Consider the following 22,575-nt stretch of genomic DNA (forward strand, 5'->3'; position numbering starts at 1 on the left):
ATGTAAACTAGGTGCTTTTTTGAGTAATGTTCTGCCTCTCTTTAAATGACTTAGTTTGTGCTAAAAATCTATTCTAGTTGTTTACTTTTGTACTGTTGTTTTGTACTCCACACCACGATGTGTGGTCTAGAGTAAATTAAATCTGAAATACCTCCAAAACTATTGGGTGCACTGCCGTAAAATGTTGTACAGACATTCATGGTCCCCAGAGGATGACGCCTAGTTTTATCTAGTGCTACAATGAGGTCAAAGGTTTCACTTATTCACTGAAATGTCTTGACAACTACTGGATGGATTGCCATAAAATTTGGTGACATTCATGGTCCCCAGAGGAAACTTTGTGACTTTGTGATCCCCTGACTTTTTCTTTAACGCCACCAATTTTGGTTTTGAGTGAAATATCTTATTGGATAGATTGCTGTGAAATTTTCTACAGGTATTCAAAGTCCCCAGAGGATAAATTCTAATGACTTTGTTGTTCCTCTGAGTTTTCATCTAGCGCAACCATCAGGTCAAAAATTTGATTTTGCGTTTCGTGCTCATTAGCAAATGTTAGCATGCTGACACATTAAACTAAGATGGTGAACATGGTAAATGTTATACCTGCTAAACGTAAGCATGTTAGCATTGTCATCGTGAGCATGTTAGCATGCTGACATTAGCATTTAGTTCCACGAGGCAGCTAGCACTGCTGTTGGCAAATAAACTTGAACTTGAACTTCTTATTTTGTTGAATTGTTGCTGTAATTCTTAGCTGGCATGATGTCATTATTAAACGCTGACTGACAGTGGGAGGCAGGTTTAGATATGTGTCAAGGCTTCAGTTTTCCATAGCCATCATCACCACTGATCTGAAATTATGTCATTATGATCTCCTGCCAAACCACAAACTTATTGGTGCACTCTAGTCACACACATCTGCTCTCATTGGTTGCTGGCATGTTGGAAAACCTGGAATCTCTTGACGAAATCACTTGGAATAAACATTTCATCGTGTTGTGTTTTTGCTGAGTAGATGCTTTGGGTTGAAATCAACAATATGTAAGAGCGAATGCATGCTCTTGCCATTGTCTAAATCTGTTGCTGTGATTTTAACTTTGCCCTTTTGGACTTGTGATCAGGTTCAAATTTAGGATGAGAGGTCAGAATGGGGTGAGGTTTTTTTCTGTAAACTGACCAACAAAGGGGAACTGAAAGCTTCCAGGGGGCGTTCTGTAATGCTTTTGACTCAACAAAATGTACAGAGGGGTATTTCCTACAGAGGAGGTTCAACCTTGAATCATCCACATATCATAGTGATCACATTACTTACATTGCACATTCAAGCTTATTGCATATTTTCCTGCCCTCCACTGTCTGTCTGCTTCCAATCCCTTCCTGTAGTGGAAAAGTAAGGCTTAATATCTTGTAACAAACTTTCTCTCCTCAGTCTTCCTCTCCCAGTGTGTGTGTGTGTGTGTGTGTGGTTGTGTGTGTGCGTGTGCGCGTGTGCTTCTCATCATGCAGTAACACACTACTTGCGGTTTTACGCAGCGTGCCCAAATCGGTACGGGACCTCTTGATGGGAGTGGGAAACTTCCGAGTACACAGGGCGGGGCGGGGTGGGCTGAGCTGCGAGGAAGAGAGAGGGGGTGTGTGTCGGTTTAAAGTACTGTGCGGAACATTCCAGGACAGACAAACACGCGCTGATCCAGGAACGGAGCGACTAAAGAAAAACCAAAGGTTTGACTCTGAGGGATAATTACTCAGGACGAAGCAGATCCAGAGAAGAATCCACACAGATAAAGTAAGGTTTCCAGCCACCTTTTCCTTATAAGGGAGATATTAAGTGAAGTGTAAACTTGAAGCGACGGTTTCTTCTTTTAGACAAGAAAGAGACAGAGAGAGACAGAGAGAGAGAGAGAGAGAGAGAGAGAGAGAGACTCCCATTAAGAACTGCTTTACACCTCTACTCCACTACAATTCAGAGGGAAATATTGTACTTTTTACTGCCTTACATTTATTCTACAGCATAAGTTACTAGTTACTTCGCAGATTCAGATTATCAATACAAAATGTAATCAAAACTAAAAATTATGATGTCTTTTCATAAATTAACAAGACTTATAAATTGATAAACACCAAATCACACACACTGCTCATAACTGAATGAACACACACACACACGCACACACACACACGCAATTTGAATGGACAAATTCATTTTTTGTGATTACATCAGGGGTGCTTTCACACATACTTACTGATAAGACTGGGCAGAGAAAGCCTATATATATATACTTGTATTTTTTTCATGAGGGAGTGGCTCTTAGGCTTCCTTCCGCTTATTTTTGCGTGAGATGTATGCATTTGTTTTTCACAGCATGAGAAAATGAACGTGTGGTGTGAGGGCATGTGGAAAGTGTCAAATGCGAGAAGCTCACAGTCTCGCAGTGAGTGAGAGTTGGCGGCCCTGCCTTAAAGTGAGCGAGTCCCTCAACTTAACTCCATACAAAGTGTGAGGAGTGGGCAACACACGAAGTCACACAGAGTGTTTATGCCAGTACATAAAGAAGTTAGAATTAGCTCCACCTTTGCCAGCTGCAACATTAAAGTGATGTTCACATTAATGCATCAATAATTATAGCCTAATATATATTATTCCGAAATGGGCCATTCAGCAGAATGAGTACTTTCACCTTTAGTAGGCCTACTTTAAGTATATTTTCTATATTATTATATTTCTACACTGTGGTATTGCTACTTTTACTTAAGTTGAAGTTCTGAGTTCTTCTTCCACCACTGCATTTATGCACATTTCCAAAAGGAAAGCGCATGTATCTGGGCTTACTCCATTCAACATCCTTCTCTTGCAGCTCTGAGTGAAGGTTGAACTTGTTGTTGCAACAAAAATCCAGTTATTCATGACTTGTTTCCAGCAGTTGATAAGAAGTAGGCCTTCATATCCTCCCAATCTCCAACAAGTTGGTTTACTGTTATACTCACTTTTTTTTTTGTATTTTCCAAGTCAATTAGTTAAGGTATTTTCATGCCCTCAGCCGTGTTCTCGTGTATCTCTTGATATTTTTTTTTCTGCATGTGATGGCATTGCAGGCTTTTACTGTGCTGTGCCATTTAATGATTCATTTATTTATTTAATCAATTAATTACGAGACTAATTTCACCAGACTAACCATTTAAAGCTGGTGTTGTTTTTTTTTTGTTGCAACAGTGACTTAAATTCAAAGCACTTATCTCAGGGGCCAGTGGGTATACCAGAGGTCCCAGCATGCAAACACAATCTGACTGTAGAGAAGAGCAGCGCTGCAGAGGAAGTAGTGATAGGCAGGGGGGGGAGGAAAGATGAAAACGTAACACTTGTTTTCAGGCTTGGCTGGTGGCTGTATTATAGATCCATTTACGTTTGTGCATTAAAGTGTGAGGGAAGAGCAAGGCTGACAAAAAAAAAATCTAGTCTTGTGGAATGTCTTGACTATCTTGCATGACTAAATTTTAGACCACAGAAGGTGCAGTAGTAAGATAACGTGGTCTTTTTAAAGCCTGTGAAGACACAAATGACTAACAAAACAGCCCGAAAAGCCTTTTCTTCCGTTGTCACATTTGAAAATAATCCATATTTGGAGTATTATTTGGCCAGTTATAATTGTATCTTGCATTTTACCACCCCAACTCTTTTGTCAACCATTGTCTGTGAGTGAGTAGAAAAGGGCATGGAAGCTTCAGTTTACATAATGAACTTAAATGCATTGCTCTCTAACCAAAATGTGTGGAATCCTGTCATGCTTTTCACTTCATTTCAATCTACATCTTCCTTTTTACTAAAATAAGAGATGGAGCCAAGTCAGCATGGTTCAGAGTGCGTGACTTTTGGGTGGAGATCATGTTGCAGCTGACTGTCACAATGATTATGAAGGGTTTTGCCAAATATTTAGAAGACTTGGACACAGTTGAAGGGAGGGGAATGTCATCTGACCAGCAGATGAACTCAGGAAGTCAAGGAGTTGAAAAATCAGAAGTGAACATGTCACGCGCACACGGATGGTGCACGCGCACACACACACACACACACACACACAAACACAGACACGATGATACTGTGAGGCGCCCCTCCCTACCACCTCTTCCTCAGCTGTTGTCTGCCCTTTGAACTGCACCACATAACTTCACTATCACTGCCTTTTCACAGAACCAGTGTGTTCAGCCTGTTAGATACAACTGTCCCATGCAAAGTTAACCATGAAATCAACAGAAAAGTAGCAGCACTTTATCAAAGACTCTCACTGCTGCTTGTCTGTATGAAATAGGTATTGTAACACCTCACATCACCTGCCAGCCTCAACTTTTAGCTTTACTTTGCAAAGCAGAATGCAAAGACAACATGAATTGAGATATGCACTAACCAACTGACCATTTGCTGAACCCCTCACCCGAACAGCGATTGTCCAATCATAGCTTCACCACTACAGCTAGAAAAGGCAGTGTTGATCTGCTCGCTGCAAAAGCTAGGTTGCCTAGCCTGGTACTTACGTCCAGTAGTAACAGCGTTACCTCCAAAGCCAAGTAGCATATTAACTAACCACATTACTTTTTAGGGTTAGAACAATCTTTGTACAGGACTGGAAAATCCACTGTGTGGGAGCCAAGGTGCTACTATATTAAGAGTTTAGCTAACGTTAGCGGCTCTGTCCTGGATTTGGGGTAGTTTACACTTGAGCAACCTCAATGACTAACTTAATCCTCCTCAAAGCCGTTTCACTTTTAATAGTGAAACACACTGAAAATACGAACAGTAAAGCTTAAATCTAACTTCTACTTTTCGATAGTAACATCCAAACATGTTAACAAAATATCAATTTATTTATGTACTGTACTATAATTATAGGGCTAACAAGCCTTAGCTTGCAATGCAAGAACAATGCTGCTCCTTTATTTGCATGTGCAACATATAGCTTTAGGCTCATTCTTTTAGTATTATGTCATGCAAGTAGTCACCAAGTACATGTTTAAGACCCTTTTACACATGTCTAGTTTTAAAATTAGTTAGCTGGACATGCAGTGAGTTTTTAACTAACTCACAGAGTTAGCATTAAACAGCTAGCTAGCTACAGCTGATAAAAACTGCTAGTGACAGTTGTCACTTCAGCCGAAAAAACTGACCATGTCCATGTCCATGGTTAGTAAAAAGAAGGCTGCTTCTGTGTACCTCTGTGTGAAATCCCAAGACCCATTCTTTCAAAAATTACTGAGAATTTTGAGGGGTAAATCTGACACCATTATTATTGTAAACTCTGTCATGCTAGCATGGACAGTTTGACTGGAGTAATTACAGTAAGGGGGTGGGGCTTAGCAAAGGGTGTGTGAACAGAAATGAGAATAATCACCCTATAAACCAAATTCTATATGTGTTTACTTAACAACGGTGCATGTCCCTTGATTATGTGCATTACTGCAGCTCATTAGACTTTATAGGTGTTTTACAAGAGCTAACAAAACTCCAATGGTGCTTTAATGTTTTGGTAATACGGATTTATTTTTGCCTGCATGCAGTGCCACAGCCCTGTGTGGCTTTTATGTTAAGATGGTGAAGTTGCAGATGGTGAGAAAAAGGAGGGAAAGAAGGGGATGAAAGGGAAAGTCCTCCTGCCTCTGCCTTTCAGTTTTTGTTTTCACTTTCCTAATGTTGACATTTGGTGTATGACATTTGGCCCCTGATTTTAAAATCTGAGGATGGGCAGGAAGGACAGGCTTATCTTCAATGTGACAAATGATCTAATTCTGTTGTTATTATTAGTGCACTGTATGAGGGTGGGGATGTGACAGTGTGATAAATGTTCATATGATCTACAGTATTGGACACCTACACTCTCAGTGTATGCGCATGCACAGAGACATGTCTGTGTAAGTATACACACAAACTGAATTATTTCGCAACAGCTGGGGTGAGGCAGATGGAATCCAGCTGCATGTCGGAGGTATGTTAGATTGCTCAGGGAGTGTAGCCGACAAGGACAAAAGGCTAAATACTCCTGAATTCTTTGGAAGAGCATGACGGCCGAGGAGAGTGCAAGTTTGGCATGTGGTAGCTGTGGAGAAAAAGTGCATTGGCCCATTTCATGATGGGGAGATGAGAGAAAGGGAGAAGAAGAACTGAAGGAACGTTTTGTTAATCAGACTGAAACGTAATGTAGCACACTGCCAATTACCTCTACAATGTGGACACATTTTGTAGAGTAGTTCCAATAAAAACAGTTTTCAGCAAAGTCTGGGGGTTATTCAGAGGCTAATATTTCCCAACCTGCTCAGTACTGTGATTTAGTTCATGGGTTGGGGACCCAACATACAGTAGTACAAAATGCTTGGATATCATTTCACCAAGGCAGTAGTATATTTAAATTTTTGTTTTACTAATTACAACAGCAACAACAAAGTCCATATACACATAACAAAGTAATTGCCTAATATGATAATTGGTATCTGCAATTTTATTCCTGAAATTGAAATAGCAATTTTCTAATATGTCTCCTAGAATGCCAGGTGAGCGGTTGACAGTAAGAGACACGTCAGAGGTGGGGCGTTTCCCTGGAGCAGCCCCACCGACCAGGGTGGAGCTGACCATTCAGAAAGAGGGGGAGAAGAAAGAGGAGGAGGGAGGCTGTCGTCGCTGGTTCAGGAAGATGTGTCCGTGCTGCTGTAAGCGCCAGAACAGCACCACCTATGATGTTACAGATAAGGTGGAATTGGTCAAAACCCCGGCCCCCGCACCGGCCCCGGAGCCCGCCAAGCCAAAGCCTGAGAATGGAGAAGCAAAGGAAATGGAAGGTACTGACTTTTGGGGTAAATTGTGATATGAAATTGTAAGGACTAGGTTTAGTTTAACTCTGGACTATTTTTGCATGTTGAACATATCATGATGACCCATACAAAAAATATCAGAATCAGATTTATTGCCAAATAGGTTTTCACATACAAGGAATTTGCGTTGGTACATTGGTGCACAACAAAAAACACTGTAAGTAGAAAATATAAAGAAAGATAAAGCAAGCAATGCAAGTCAAGTAGCATAAATATAAAATATAAATTGACAATAAAATATGAAAAAATCTTAAAATATGTCTTATATGACTGTTATTATAGCGGCAGGGGATTTGATAGACACATACTTAAATTTCACATTAAACCTTTCTGTCTCAGAAATAAAGTTGTCGGTGCGTTCTGTGGACCTGCTGAGCTCCAAGACAGGTCAGAACAGACAGGAGCACCACACCGACTTGTATCACGGGGATGAGCTGATCATCCGCAGAGGACAGACCTTCCAGATAGAGCTGGAGCTCAACAAGCCCTTCAATGCTAACACTGACAAGCTGCATCTGGACCTGAAAACAGGTATGGAATGGATGGACAGTGTTTGTGCATGTGTCATCATACCTTCCAACAAAATGTATAATTTATGTGATAAAGAAATATCGTCAGTATGAAAAGTAAGAGTTGGGTACACTATTTAGGTGAGTAGCAGATGGGGTGTAGGGGTTAAAAAACATACAGCATCATAGTGGCTTGCATCAAATTGTGTGGCAGGAAAACAGGGATTCAAAACAAGCAATAAGAAAAGAAAAACAATAAAGCTGATAAAACTTAAAGGGGCACTCCAGCAATTTACTATTGCACTTTCATAAATTTCACAAGAGACAGATTAAAAAAGAATTAACAAAATCGAAGCAGCACAGGCCAAGACATCCTTACTTTTAGTTCCTAGTATTGGTCAAACTTCCCAAAACACTGGATCCTACAATTCCCATAATGCAACTCATGAGCATTTAGTTAGACCCTTCCTGACTGGTAAATGTCCACTTCTTTCAAACTCAAACCCCAAGTTCATAACACAGACTTGTTAGAAATTTGAAAGCTTCTCTAGACCAGTGATTCCCAACCAGGGGTGCTTGTACCCCAGGGCGTACTTCAGCAGTTGCCAGGGGGTATGTGGAAAGATTGTAGAGTACCTCAACAAATTTTTAAAAACTGAAATTATGTTTTGATTAGAAAATCAAAGATCTTATCGACATATTGCATTGCGTCAGCAAGTGAAGTTGAAATAGTTAGCTTATGTAATAGATAGATAGTTGGAGCAGATAGCTAAAAGTGATGGATAAACAGTTGAAAGAGTTAGCTAAAAGTAATAGATCCATGGTTGGGATAGATAGCTAGTAAGTAACAGATAAATAGTTTAAATAGCTAAATGTATCAGGTAAATTGTTTGAAATGGAACACATTTGGAACATGATGGGTGTGGTGTACATGAGTTCATCTGACAGGGCTGTGAGGGTACGTCATATAAAAAAAAGGTTGGGAACCACTGCTCTTGATCCACAGAAGACATTATACAACTATTTTCACAGGTTGAGTAGTACTATCCATGATGAATACACTGATCTTAATGTGTAGAGTTGGTGGAGTGCCCCTTTAAGCAGTATTTGCCGCAAGCCTGTGTGAAAGGCAGAATCGAGCAGCAGTTCAAACATAGCTACACCACAAGTTTTGGATTCCACCCACCACCCAACAGTATTAACAGTTTCCAGATCTCAGGACACCAGACACCTCGCTCTGGTATTTACAGGCCTCATACCACAACGATCCACTACACACTTGGGAATAAATGGCCATTACATCACCACAGAGAAGTGATTTTCTGTCACCTGCTCACCTAGTTACATGGGAAGAGGGGATGAGAAAAATTATCGACACACATAACTATCTGAGCCATCCACATTCTGCAGAATATCATTACCTTTGCTTTCAAACTCGCATTTGCTGTGTAAAGGTTCTAAGTGTTGCTCTAAAAGCAGGGCTTTGTATCATTGCAGCATGAATAAAGATTCAGAGTCAATTTTCAATAAAGCTGAGGTCGTTCCAGCAGATAAGAGAGAGTGTTTTGCATTGATTTTCGTTTGACCAAGTACTCAGAGGTGAGAAAGGAAGTCCTGGCTCAGATGGAGAAAAATGGTTTCTTGATATATTCGCGTCAGCAAATGGGGTGCCACAAAGCAAATAGCTTAGAGGAAAGCATCCAATAAGTTTAATCCAGCTAGTGTGTTCGAATGAACTTTAATGTAAGCATTTTTTCTTAAAGAGAACAAAGTTGTTTTAGCCTTTCATAGTTAGTCTAACGCAAAAGGGAACATCCAAGCTAATTGTCATAAGATAAAACATTCACAAATGTGCACTGCCTCCTGCAGAGATGTGTGTGTGTGTGTGTGTGCAGTGTGGGAGGTTTTCCAGCCCCGAAAGTTTTGTTTACTCAGTTTTTTTACTTAGACAAACCATGCACAGCCGGTTGAAGGGCTGTGGTTTACAGTTTTCTATAGTTGTGTCACCCACTGTGGGAAAAGACTAAAAATGACTGTGACGTGAATAACCGAGTTTACACTGTTCCCAACTACATGTTGCAATGAAGTCCTTCCACTGTACTTCTGCTGTCTAACTTTATTTAATCCAAATTTTGAAGGTTAGCCGAGAATCAGAAAAAGGAGAGAATTGAAAAGCACTTTGTTTAGCCGCACCACTTGAATTTTAACTCATACACAAAATGCTATTTAAAGATACTTTTGACACAAACACAAGATGTACAAGTTTATGTGCATATACACACATACACATACACTCTCTTTGGAACAGATTCTGGCAGATTAACTGTTTCATCTTGTACATACTGGGAGCATCAGTTGTGTTGCTCTGCCCTGAAAGGTCATTCGTTTCAAATATAGGAATCTCTTCCTGAATTGCAGACATTGTGCTACATTATTTTTTTTAAGCTGTATTTTTTATCAATCATTTTTTCATAAAAAATGTTTTGTTAGGTATTTTGTTAGCTAGATATTTTAACAGCTCTAGTACTTCACTGCAAACCAGTTGCATGCAGTTAACTTTAATATCGACATTTTGGGAAATACGCTTATTCGTTTTCTTTGATGATCGATACCACTTACACATCTGACTGTTACATGTGAAGCTACGGTGAGAGCGTTTACTTAGCTTAGCACAAACACTAGAAGCAGGGGGAAACAGCTAGTCTGGCTCTGCCCAGAAAAGTCACTGTGACACTTTAGTTTTTATACAGATTAAAGAAACAAGATATAACTTATTAATTCGTGAGATAGTAGGCAATTTTAAAAACAACTTTGGCCAGAGCCAGACTAGCTGTATTCCCCTGTTTACAGTCAACTAAGCAACAGTCTCAAGGCTGTAATTTCATAATAACAGACAGATATGAGTGGTATCAATCTTCTTATGTAACTCTCCACAAGAAAGCATATTTCCCAAAATGTCAAACTATTCCTTAAATTGGGGAGAAATTTACACATAAATTCAGAGACCATACTGTACAGTACCACCTTAAAGCACAACAGGGAATGTATTGTAATATATCAGGCTTGTGTTCATGAAAATTCTATTACAGTGTTTCCTTTTTATTTCTCTTTTTTTTTTTTTGGAGCATTCTGGTACAACATGACTCAAATATAACCTCTGTGGTGTAGGTCCCCTGCCCATGGTGTCCAAAGGCACCCATGTCATCATTCCACTGGTGGATGACCTGCAGGATGAACGCTGGGAAGCCAAGATTGTAGAGCAGAATGGCAACAAGATCAAGCTGTCCATAAACTCACCGGCCAGTGCTGTGATTGGCCTATATGGGCTCATGGTGACAACTAGCTCCTCAAAGGGCGAGGAAGCAAATACTTACAACTCCAACAAGAACATCGTCATGCTCTTCAACCCTTGGTGTGAAGGTAAGATTGACAGTGGGTGTGTACGGGGCAGAGGGTTTACATAGATCGAGGGCGGGAATGTGGAACTTGATGAAACTTAATAAAGAAGGAAGAGAGGAAGGAAAGAAGACGAGCCATAGGTGACTGAGGAGAAAAACGAAGGAAGAAAAGACAGACAGCGTTACATAACATGATTTACATACTATCTGGCTTACTATTAGGTTTGAGGTGGAATATCTTCAAAAAAAGTCAACATTTTTCTTGCAGGAGAACTGACTAATACAGCCCAGTCGCCAGGCAAAGTGTTCCCAGGACATAGCTGCTGTATTACGAATAGTATTACGAACATCATTCTGATAGGAAACACTGGCACAAAGTAGATGTCCGTTTAGCCTTTTAATCTCTGAGAGGAGTCCTGATATAATGTTACACATGGGTGACAAGGCCAACTCAATCCATGAGCGTGTTGCTGTCCATCAAATAGCTACAGCATGACCCCGTGTGTAACTATGGGAGTTATGTAACTCCACTGGCTATGATTCAACACTGGCACACTTGGTTATGTCAGGTTGACCTATGTTTGTGTGTAAGGTAAAATAGACTTTCGATGGCCTCATTTATGACATGTCTGTACATACAGATATGATTTTTAATCTTTGCCCATGCATAAATCAAACACTTTTGTGGGGTTTATCAGTATTTTCTTATTTTTAAAATGTCCATAGGTAAAAGAGGTCCATCTTGGTTTTTTAATCAAGCATACTTCTTTTTCTCTTGTTTAGTTAAACCTGGATGAACTGATTTTTTTGGCAAAAGTTACAAGGACGTTTTACAAAAAACTTAGCGGTAGCATAAAATCTAAACACAATGGAGACCTGTAGCAGAATTGAGATGGTGTGGCTTCTTAATGTGGCAGCGCTCAGTACATCTGCTAACTTGTCAGGCTTAGGAATGTTTCCGTGGGCAAACGAAAACAAATGATGTGCCCTCACTGCTGTATATTTCCATTGTGTAACTGTGTTCTCTCGGGGTCTGGAAATGACGCTGATAAGAGCGGTGAGACTGAACCAAAACAGTAAAAGTGCAGGCCGTAACACCAAAACAATTAGCTAAAAGATGCAAAAATGCAGCATAGAGCTGAGGGTAACTGCACAGTTGGATGATAATTATCAGTAGGTTTGTTGACACCTTTCACATACACCTAGTGATCTGATTCATTGTTAATATCAAAATATTGATTATAGCATCATTAACTACCACTTTAAACTACGTTTGTGATCAACACATGGTGCTTAATTTATAAAATATTTGTACACTCAGATATGATTTTTAACCTGTGCTTGTGAACAAATTAAAACACTTTGGTGGGGCTTATCAGTATTTTCTTATTTCCAAAATGTTTGTACTTAAAAAAAAAGGAGGTCAGGCTCATTTTTTTAAATTATGCGTACATATTATTCTCTTATTCACTCAATAAAGCATTAGGAAATGAAGTCCATTGTTTATTCAGCTGAGTTTCTTTCAGTTTGCTGAGCACCGCAAACTATCCGCACAGGATATTTGACAAAAATAAGTGTATTTGCAACACAGCAAAATACAAAACTGTGGACCTGGACTTGATAAAAAAGAAATTTTGTCTTTTATTATGGGGTTGCTGCTTTTGGCAGCAAACCCAATCTCCTCTTCCCTTTTCAATCTCTTCTTCCCGAGACCAATCTCCCCCCCACGCTCATAAAAGTAAAAATCCTACAATTACTGCATAAAAATGCCATGGGGCGAGCTCAGAGTAATCCTGCGGCTAGTGACTACCCGTCCTCTCCCTCACTTTTACTGCCTTCATGTGTGTTTATTGCCTTTATATGCCTCTCCCACCCAGCCTTGCTTCCTTCTTGCTATCTGTTCACCGATCCTCACTCCATTGCTCTGTTTTCTGGCCTCCTCCTCCTTCATATCCTCCCTGTGTGTGTGTGTGTGTGTGTGTGTGTGTGTGTGTGTGTAATTCTCCCTACATTACAGAAACATTCAGTAAGAAGTGAAAACCACAATTATCACAGCTGCCAGAGACTGTCAGCATCACCTCCTCCTACTTTCTCTTGTAAAATCTCAAGAGACTCTGTTATGCTTCACTCTCCTTCTCTCCCTCCACCCTTTCTCTCTCAAGCTTAACTTCCCCTCTTTCTTGTGTCCCTCATCACTTTTAAACAGCTTGCTTCCTCTTGCTTTTTCTCATGTCCATCTTGAATATTCTGGTACTTTTACTGCTTTCCCTTTCTTTCTTTCTTTCTTTCTTTCTTTCTCCTTTTGCACACCCACTGCTAACAGCAAGAGATAAAACATGGAAAAACAAAGACACAGAATTGTGACGCTCATGTCAGGGGTGCACGCCCAAGTCTGCAGTGCTGATGTCACTCAAAACAGACTGCTTCCCATCAGTGAACGTGGGCCCCACTGCAAGGTCCATGGCCTCATTGTGTTTCTTAACCATTTCCTGGCCTGGGGGACTCTTTCACATAATTTGGGAAAAGAAATCACATTCTCAAGTGATTTAGTCACAGAAGAGTTGAATAAAGCCTGGATCGTCTGGGTCACTTTCACAGGCAAGGAAGAGGCCAAAATCTTGACTAGAGCTGATATCATTATATTAAATCCTACAATTCTACAGAAAATGGTTTCCTTTTGTTTCCCGTCAAGGTTGGTTTAATAAGATCAACTTTAGAGATAGCTGTTGTATGTAAAAAGGAAAACTTAAGTGTGTACAGTGTAGGATAAAAAACTGTACTCTCAATGCTATATTGTCTTATATTGTATTGTATCATAACGCCATATTACAGTATATAGATATAATGTTGTCATGTCTTTCCAGAGGACACAGTGTTCATGGATGAAGAGGAGGAGAGGAAGGAGTATGTTCTGAATGACACCGGAAGGATTTACTATGGCACAGAGAAACAAATAGGTGCCCGCACATGGAACTTTGGGCAGGTACGGTCTATCAAGACAAGATTTGATGATGTGATGATTACATCATTGTCTGTGGCACTCCACCCATTCCTACTGAAGATGAAAATCTTTAAAACAGGGTCACAAATATTTATTTTAATTTTAAAAGTAATTTTCTAAAACAGCTTGGCACTGTAGTTTTTATTAAACGTTACTCAAACAGAGTTAACAGTGTATTGTTGGGGACTATTTTCAGCCGCGGATTAATACACATTTGGTGCACTAGTGAGTATTTCAGTAACAGCAGGACTGTGTATGTAGGATACAAATACAAACATAGATACAAATAAACTACAGTGCCAGAGTAACATGCGTTTTTAATAGTTTTTGGACAACAAAAGGAGCTCTATGGCACAGAGGAATGAGGCATAGCAGGCTTTAGCTACACAGGCAATACTTGTTAGTAGGATCAATTCATTGGTTTTGGTCTTTTCCTGGGATTTGTTGACAATAAGAATATCCTTTAATTGTGAATCGTATTGACATACCTTACTGAAAACAAATGAGATAATGACCAACCATAGACGACTGAAAACCTCTGTTTCGCCTCAGTAGTATTGTTAGGCCTAACATCATGTGCCTGCTGTAGGGCGGGGTTCCAGTCCATTCTCCTGGAAAAGCCTAGCTTCTTTAAGTTTATTTCTTTGGCTTTGTTCATTATCAGTGACACATGCTTTAAGTTATGTTTCAGTAGCCTTATCAGTCTTCCACCAACTTTCCGTCTTTTTTTGCCGAAAGAACAGCACCATCTTCCTGTTTTGTGCCATAAAGCAATCCACAAATGTGAATACTGTGAAGCATAGAGGCTGGTAGAAGCTGCAAATCTCATTTGTTTACAGTCATTTTTTATATTTCTCAGTTATCGTAGTTATTGTTTATTAACGTTTCAATAGTAAGACGTCTTTGAATTTTACAATATAAAAAAAAAATCCCCATTTGAATTAACAAATTTCTTTGCTGATGATTTGTGGTTTTTTCGCTGTAGTTTCATGAGGGAATCCTGGAAGCATGTCTGTTTATCCTGGAGAAGAGTGACATGCCTGCATCTGGTCGAGGGGATTCTGTCAATGTGGTTAGAGTCATATCTGCCATGGTAAGTTTAAATTCATTATTAACATCCCATTATCTCCATGGGCTTAGCCAGGATTTTAGGAATACTGACGTCATGAGTCCAAGTGCCCCAATACTCATATTTCATTTATTCAGTTTACTTTTCAAACTTTTTAACTGCTAGGAATAAGACTGTGTTGAGAAAATACTGAATACATTTTTGGCCTAAAAGTAGTAAAATTTAAATTGATTGATTCTAAAAAACACTGGCAAAAACCTATAAAATACCCTCAGAGTGTTTTTTTATCATAAATTGTACCTAACCTCAGGTTACTAAACCCCCAAATGTCCAGAAAAAATGCAGAGGACATGACCTAGCTAAGGCCCTAATCATCGCTCATGCTCTGCTTGGATAATTATTATTTTAATTTGTAAATGAGAGCAGTTACTTGTAATTGACTGCGTCACCATTCTCTTTTCAGATAAACGCTCAGGATGACTTTGGGGTTCTGGTAGGGAACTGGTCTGGGAATTACTCTGATGGAGTCTCTCCTGGGGCGTGGAGCAGCAGCGTGGAGATCCTGAGGAAATACCACTCCTCCAATGGAACGCCTGTGTCATACGGACAGTGTTGGGTCTTCTCTGGGGTCACTACGACAGGTGACTATGTAAAATAAAACAAAGAAAGAGCATGTGATAGTGTGTGTGAGAGAAAAACGTGTGTTAATAACGACAGGTTGGGCATTGGAAAGCTATCCTGTATGTTAGACGCATGTGAAGAGACGGCCCTGTATGTGTGTGCTGTGTGTATGCATGTGCAAACGCCACAAAGGATACCCAGTATGTGTTTCCCAGTGTTCACGTGAAACAGTCAAATGATCATGATCATGGCTTCCTGTCTATCAGGCCCTTTTCATTAGTCCTCACTGCTCTGTAACAGAATTCTTTGTTCACTGTGCATGCATGCAGGGTCCCTCACATGATAACTAGCTGACCTTAGTGTAGCGTTGCCCCTCATGGTCGTAGCTCATATACACCCTAAATACCTCGCATTGGCATTCCTGTCATACCTCCTACTTTTGTCACTGATAGAGCCACAGGTGTTGCTTTCCTTCAGCCAGGAAAGTTAAGTTCCATGCAACCATGCAAATTCAATCTTAGTAGAAACGTCTGAAATCATTATGCTCAAATCTTAGCATCTGGGAACATAATTCAATTATTAAATGGCCTTGTAAATTCAGTTTTAATTAATCTGTGTCTGTCTGTTTTTGTTTCCAGTGCTGCGGTGTCTTGGTATACCCGCCCGCAGTGTGACCAACTTCCAGTCTGCTCATGATACTGATGTATCCCTCACTACAGATGTCTATTTGGATGAGAATATGGAGCCGATCGACTACCTCAATAGTGACTCTGTGTGGTAAGAAGTGTAACTTTACATGGCCAGGACACCATGCTAGGAAACTTGCCTGCTGCTAAATCCATACCTTAGGAATGCATTGCATATTAAGATCTGCTCCGAAAGCAGTTCCCTCTAACTTGAAATCCCAGAGACGTCATGCTCTTTCAATTATTTGCAACTCCTCTCAGACTGCAGAGGCTAATCTGGTATATATCTGCTCTTTGGTAGTACTGTGCCCTTAAAATGCCCTTCAAATGATGTTCCTTCTGGTTAGTTTTTAAACCTTTCCTGAAGTGTAAAAACGTGGATAGAGCCAAGCTAGCTGTTTATGCTAAGCTAAACTACCCAAAATATCAAATTATTCCTTTTAATGGAACCTCAAATATCTTAATTTAATCCCATCTAGGAACTTCCACGTATGGAATGACTGCTGGATGGCGAGACCAGACCTGCCCCCTGGTCACGGAGGCTGGCAGGCTGTTGACTCTACTCCCCAAGAAACTAGTCAGGGCACCTTCCGCTGCGGCCCCGCCTCTGTCAGCGCCATCCGCTCTGGCCAGGTCTACCTCAAACACGACACGCCGTTTGTCTTCGCTGAGGTGAGTGCTAGAAAGTGCGCTTGAACAGATGTCTTTGTGATTTAGTTCTCTCTAGGTTCATTTGATGCATTACCAAAGTGAAAGGATGGTAGTCAGACTAAATTGCAGATATGGAGGATTTAAAAAGGTGGTCTTTGGAGCTGGAAAAACTATATCAGGCATAAATTCTGGAACTTTTAGATTTAATTTGATGCAATTTAGTGCTTCTCAGCAGACATCATCTCTAGCAGCATGCATCATTTTCGAACAGGGACTTACTTTCTCGCTAGATCAAGAACAAAACTCACCCGGAGAATTTCTTCCCTATCCACTTCTACAATGAAAATATAGAAAATAAATAGGAGCGATGCATACTTTAGTTCAACTTCATCATCAGTATAGAGAGGCAAACATCTCATGTACTACGATGTTTGAGCTGATCATGTTTGTTCGTACTTTTCTATCAGGTCAACAGTGATAAGATCTACTGGCAGAGGAACCTGGACGGTACTTTCAGGCAGATCTACAATGAGAAGAAAGCTGTCGGCCACTTCATCAGCACCAAAGCAGTGGGCTCTGACGAGCGGGCAGACATCACACACCTGTACAAACACCAAGAAGGTACTGGCAAGCATATTGTACTTTTCTAATTGCATTTCTACAAATTTTTTGCTGTTCTAGAACCAGACAGAATTATTTCCACACTGCCTGGAACTGTTATAAAATGTGATGATTTCGTCATTTCTTGCTGCATAGATCATTTGATGTACATAAATTCAAACATCTGACCCCTCAACCGTTCGACCTGCTCGACTCACAATATGAAAATATGTGTCTCTGTTTGCTTTGTTTGGAAGCCGTATCTCTTGTATCTGCCAATAAATCCTGAAACATCAGACAGAATGAGGTGCGCTCACCTTCTCCTCCGTCTTTACCAGGTTCAGAAGAGGAACGCTTTGCTGTGGAGACTGCCAGTCGCTATGGCAGCAAGCCAGATGTCTACTCCTCGCCCGTGGCAGAAGATGTGTGCATAGAGGTGAAGGTGGAGGGTGAGGGGCCCAGGATGGGTGCTGACGCCCAGTTGACCATCCTAGTGAAGAACCTGAGCTCGCATCCTCGTCGGACCACTCTGCACAGCCAGGTGGCTGTCATATACTACACTGGTGTACTGAAAGGAACCATCAAGAAGGAGCTGATGCCTGTGGAGCTTTTGCCCAATGAAGGTTGGCTTTCCACTAAGCTTTAAAGCTGCTATAATAAATATTTTTCTACTAACAATGGATTACATGGCCGCATGTATGTGAGCCAAGTCACTAATAATTCATTCAGTTTACTGCACTGGAACAGCCAGGGGAGCATTAAGCAACTGTGGAACTAAATGCCACTAAAACCTAAAAGTTTGATGTAGCTCAAGGTTATAAATTGGAGTTACAGTCAAAAAAAGTTTTTTTTTTCCCACGGTGGCATTAGTACAGTAGATTCAGGTCTAAGAGTCAAAGATCTGTGAAAATCTATTAAATTGTGTCATGTAATACGCAATGGAGAAAAATTCACCAGAATCTCATTAAAGGTATAGTTAGGACATCTTGAAATACACATCCGCTTTCTTGCCGAGAGTTAGATGAGAAGATTGATACCACTCACGTCTGTACGGTAAATATGAAACTACAGCCAGCAGCCAGTTAGCTTAGCTTAGCCTGTCCGTATAAAGAACAAACTGTAAGAACAACAAGTTGCAGTTTTACGTAGGGTTATGAGTGGGACTATTTCTTGGTGCAGTGACTTCCTTGATGTTCTGCTGGTTTCTTTGCTCCAGGAAGTCACATGGCCAGCTAAGAAACAGTCCAGCACATACAGTAACACCCCCATAAAACTGCACCTTTTTTATACTACTTTTTTTTGCTTGGATTTAACAAATGATATATAAAATGTTCATGAGTGAGCTTTGAAGGTGCTGGTAGGTGGATTTTGTTACCTTTGGACAGAGCCAGGATCGCTGTTTCCCTCTGTTCTCAGTCTTCATGCTAAGCTAATAAGCTAATGACGCAAAAGAAAGTAAAGCTTGGACAGTAAAAATGCTGAATACCAAGCCGAACCCCTTCTCTGTACCTCTCCGCACAGAAAAGACCATCGAGTGGGTGCTGCCCTACCAACAGTACCAAAACCAGCTGGTTGATCAAGCAGCTCTGATGCTGACCCTGTCTGGAAGAGTCAGTGAGACCCAGCAAGTATTAGCCAACCAGACCACCTTCAGGCTCCGTACGCCTGACCTCAGCATTACGGTAGGTGTTTGAGTTACCGTACATTAGCGTGTGGAACATAGGAAAATTATGGGAAAAGGTTTTGTTCACCTCTCCTGACTTGTTTTTTGTTACCTCCTGGCAGCCTTTGGGAGACGCTGTGGTTGGTAAGGAGACGGCAGCCAAAATTATCTTCACCAACCCCCTGCCACGTACACTAAAGGGAGTGGTGTTCAGAGTGGAGGGCCTGGGTCTGCAGAAAGGCCATGAAGTGGTTGTGGGGTAAGAACACGAGACATCGCCCTCTCTTTTGCCTCCCTATCTCTTTCACCCACATATTTCCTTCTCCAAACTAATATTCCCCTCATTTTTTCCCCTTTTAGTGACATCAACGGCCACTCCACAGTGACACTGACGGAGCACTTCATCCCCACCCAGCCCGGACCCAGGAAGCTGGTGGCGTCTCTTGACTGTAAACAGCTCACACAAGTGCACGGAGTGGCTGATATTGTCGTTCTCGAGCAATGAGAGGGAGCTAGCAACATCACTTCCTGTCCTGCTTCTCTCACATCACTTTTTCCTATATCTTAAACTATCTTGTTTATTTTGTATTATAGCAAATGTTTAATTTTTTAACATTTTTAAAACTATGAACAGACAATTAACAATGTAGCAATATCAGTATTATTTTTTAACTGATATAATATAAATTCACACTTCTGCCTTGCTCTGAAATGTCAAAACTGTGGTGAAGTATGCAGCAGGGGAACAGCAAATGAAGTGCTTTAATTAACAAGCATTATTATGTTGACTTTATAAAACTATCAGATTACATAGACTGTCCTCACACCAGTGCAAGACAGTGAAGAAATCATGTGAATATGTGTGTGTATTATTCATTAGTATTGTGAGACAAAATGACATGAAGGAAGTGCACTGTGAGATGTTTTTAAAGGGAATGATGTTTAAAATTGGCATTGACATTTTGCAAAGAGCACATTCAAATTTGCCATGTTTTTTTCTGTTACACTGGACTGAAACATTTGTAATTATTGTTGAAAGTTAGAGTCATTTTTCGTAGATTTCCTGAATTTTAAATCTACAAGGGCGTGGCTAAAAGGTTATTTTAACCATCAAATGAAATCAAATTCATAATGTCTACTTTATTTTGAAAACCAACAAATGACCACTACGACTAAAACTGAAATGTCTCCATTTGCAGAATGCAAACCCAAATGTTCCCTCAGGAAGAATTGTGCCAGATGTTGTTTTGTACGTCTTGTGTGTGTGTGTGTGTGTATAATAACAATGACTGTCAGCTTTACAGCATATTGCAACCTACCTACAAAATGTTTTCTCTGCTGTGAGTTCCAGCAAACTATATCAGAACAGAGACCGCAGTGGCCTTAATTCACCTTAGCTTTACCTGCCTCTCGTCTGTTTAATTTCAGCACTCAAAGTACAATGTGAAGGAAACTATTTTAATAACATTAGACTATTTATCTGCCTTATCTACCTGGAATGGGGTGTTTTTTTTTGCTTTTGTATGTGTTGGTAATAAAACTTACACTGACATGATGGCCATGCTCCTGAGGTATTTTCTACTTCCACACAGCGTGTACAGAGTTTTAACTTGTTAGAGGTGAGAGACGGTGAAATTATGACGTAAGCCATAGATCAGAGAGGAAGCAAGTGCTTACCTGTGTGTTTCCATTTCTGCAATCTAACCATTTTTAGGATGCACGAGGGATGATTTGCTGTATAGTGACTCATTTCAACTGTGCAGCTTGAAGCAGATGACACACCTTTGCTGCATTTCATCATTCAAGATATTGATGACTAACATATCCACGGGTACTTGAATATGTGATTGTGATATTTTATCTTTTTATCCATGCTATAAAGGTTAGGTAAGGCTTGGCCACCATATTCTGATTTATCTCTTTTGTTTTGCTTCTCTGTGTTTTATTTGTTGCATAATGTAGTGCCTTTGGAAATAATGGGTTTCAGAGCGCAGTGGTGCCGTCGTTATGTCTGAAAGGGCCATAAGGAGTACTTTTACTTTTAATGCTTAAAGTTAATTTTGTTAAAAACACTTCTGTACTGTTGCTTTAGTTTGATATATTTTAAACTTGTAATGGAGTATTTGTACATTCTAGTATTGCTACTTTTGCTTAAATAGAAGATTTGAATGTTTCTTCAACCACTGGAACTGGAACATACAGTGGGGCAAAAAAGTATTTAGTCAGCCACCAATTGTGCAAGTTCTCCCACTTAAAAAGATGAGAGAGGCCTGTAATTTTCATCATAGGTACACTTCAACTATGAGAGTCAAAATGGGGGGAAAGAATCCAGGAAATCCCATTGTCTGATTTTTAAAGACTTAATTGGTAAATTCCTCTGTAAAATAAGTATTTGGTCACCTACAAACAAGCAAGATTTCTGGCTCTCGCAGACCTGTAACTTCTTTAAGAGGCTCCTCTGTCCTCCACTCGTTACCTGTATTAATGGCACCTGTTTGAACTCGTTATCAGTATAAAAGACACCTGTCCACAACCATCAAACTCCAAACTCCACTATGGCCAAGACCAAAGAGCTGTCAAAGGACACCAGAAACAAGATGGTAGACCTGCACCAGGCTGCGAAGACTGAATCTGCAATAGGTAAGCAGCTTGGTGTGAAGAAATCAAATGTGGGAGCAAATATTAGAAAATGGAAGACATACAAGACCACTGATAATCTCTCTTGATATGGGGCTCTACGCAAGATCTCACACCGTGGGGTCAAAATGATCACAAGAACGGTGAACACACGGGGGGGGGGGGACCTAGTGAATGACCTGCAGAGAGCTGGGACCAAAGTAACAAAAACTACCATCAGTAACACACTACGCCGCCAGGGACTCAAATCCTGCAGTGCCAGATGTGTCCCCCTGCTTAAGCCAGTACATGTCCAGGCCCGTCTGAAGGTTGCTAGAGAGCATTTGGATGATCCAGAAGAGGAACGGGAGAATGTCAGATGAAACCAAAATAGAACTTTTTGGTAAAAATTCAACTTGTCGTGCTTGGAGGAGAAAGAATACTGAGTTGCATCCAAAGAACACCATACCTACTGTGAGGCATGGGGGTGGAAACGTCATGCTTTGGGGCTGTTTTTCTGCAAAGGGACCAGGGCGACTGATCCGTGTAAAGGAAAGTATGAATGGGGCCATGTAGCGTGAGATTTTTGAGTGAAAACCTCCTTGCATCAGCAAGGGCATTGAAGATGAACCGTGGCTGGGTCTTTCAGCATGAAAGCAATGATCCCAAACACACTGCCCGGGCAACAAAGGAGTGGCTTCGTAAAAAGCATTTCAAGGTCCTGGAGGGGCCTAGCCAGTCTCCAGATCTCAACCCCATAGAAAATCTTTGGAGGGAGTTGAAAGTCCGTGTTGCCCAGCGAGAGCCCGAAAACATCACTGCTGAGATCTGCATGGAGGAATGGGCCAAAATACCAGCAACAGTGTGTGAAAACCTTCTGAAGACTTACAGAAAATGTTTGCGCTCTGT

General features: G+C 40.6%; 1 protein-coding gene across 2 annotated transcripts; it reads left to right on the plus strand.

Moving 5' to 3' along the window:
* The first annotated feature begins 1,632 nt into the window (after positions 1–1,632).
* tgm1l1 (transglutaminase 1 like 1) lies at positions 1,633–20,605 on the plus strand. Of its 2 annotated transcripts, none has more exons than XM_044219924.1 (14): positions 1,633–1,786; positions 6,527–6,834; positions 7,192–7,383; positions 10,530–10,781; positions 13,624–13,742; positions 14,746–14,853; positions 15,293–15,470; positions 16,089–16,227; positions 16,616–16,808; positions 17,255–17,408; positions 17,726–18,010; positions 18,909–19,069; positions 19,173–19,309; positions 19,411–20,605. In XM_044219924.1, exons 2-14 carry the CDS (start codon positions 6,528–6,530, stop codon positions 19,553–19,555), a joined length of 2,370 nt encoding a protein of 789 aa, XP_044075859.1. In that variant the 5' UTR covers positions 1,633–1,786; position 6,527; the 3' UTR covers positions 19,556–20,605. The 2 variants fall into 2 exon arrangements, with proteins under 2 accessions (XP_044075859.1, XP_044075860.1); XM_044219925.1 differs by having other exon boundaries at positions 6,527–6,819.
* Positions 20,606–22,575: the final 1,970 nt, after the last annotated feature.

The sequence above is a fragment of the Siniperca chuatsi genome, linkage group LG13 (assembly GCF_020085105.1).
Source record: "Siniperca chuatsi isolate FFG_IHB_CAS linkage group LG13, ASM2008510v1, whole genome shotgun sequence".
In the NCBI taxonomy this organism is placed as follows: domain Eukaryota; kingdom Metazoa; phylum Chordata; class Actinopteri; order Centrarchiformes; family Sinipercidae; genus Siniperca; species Siniperca chuatsi.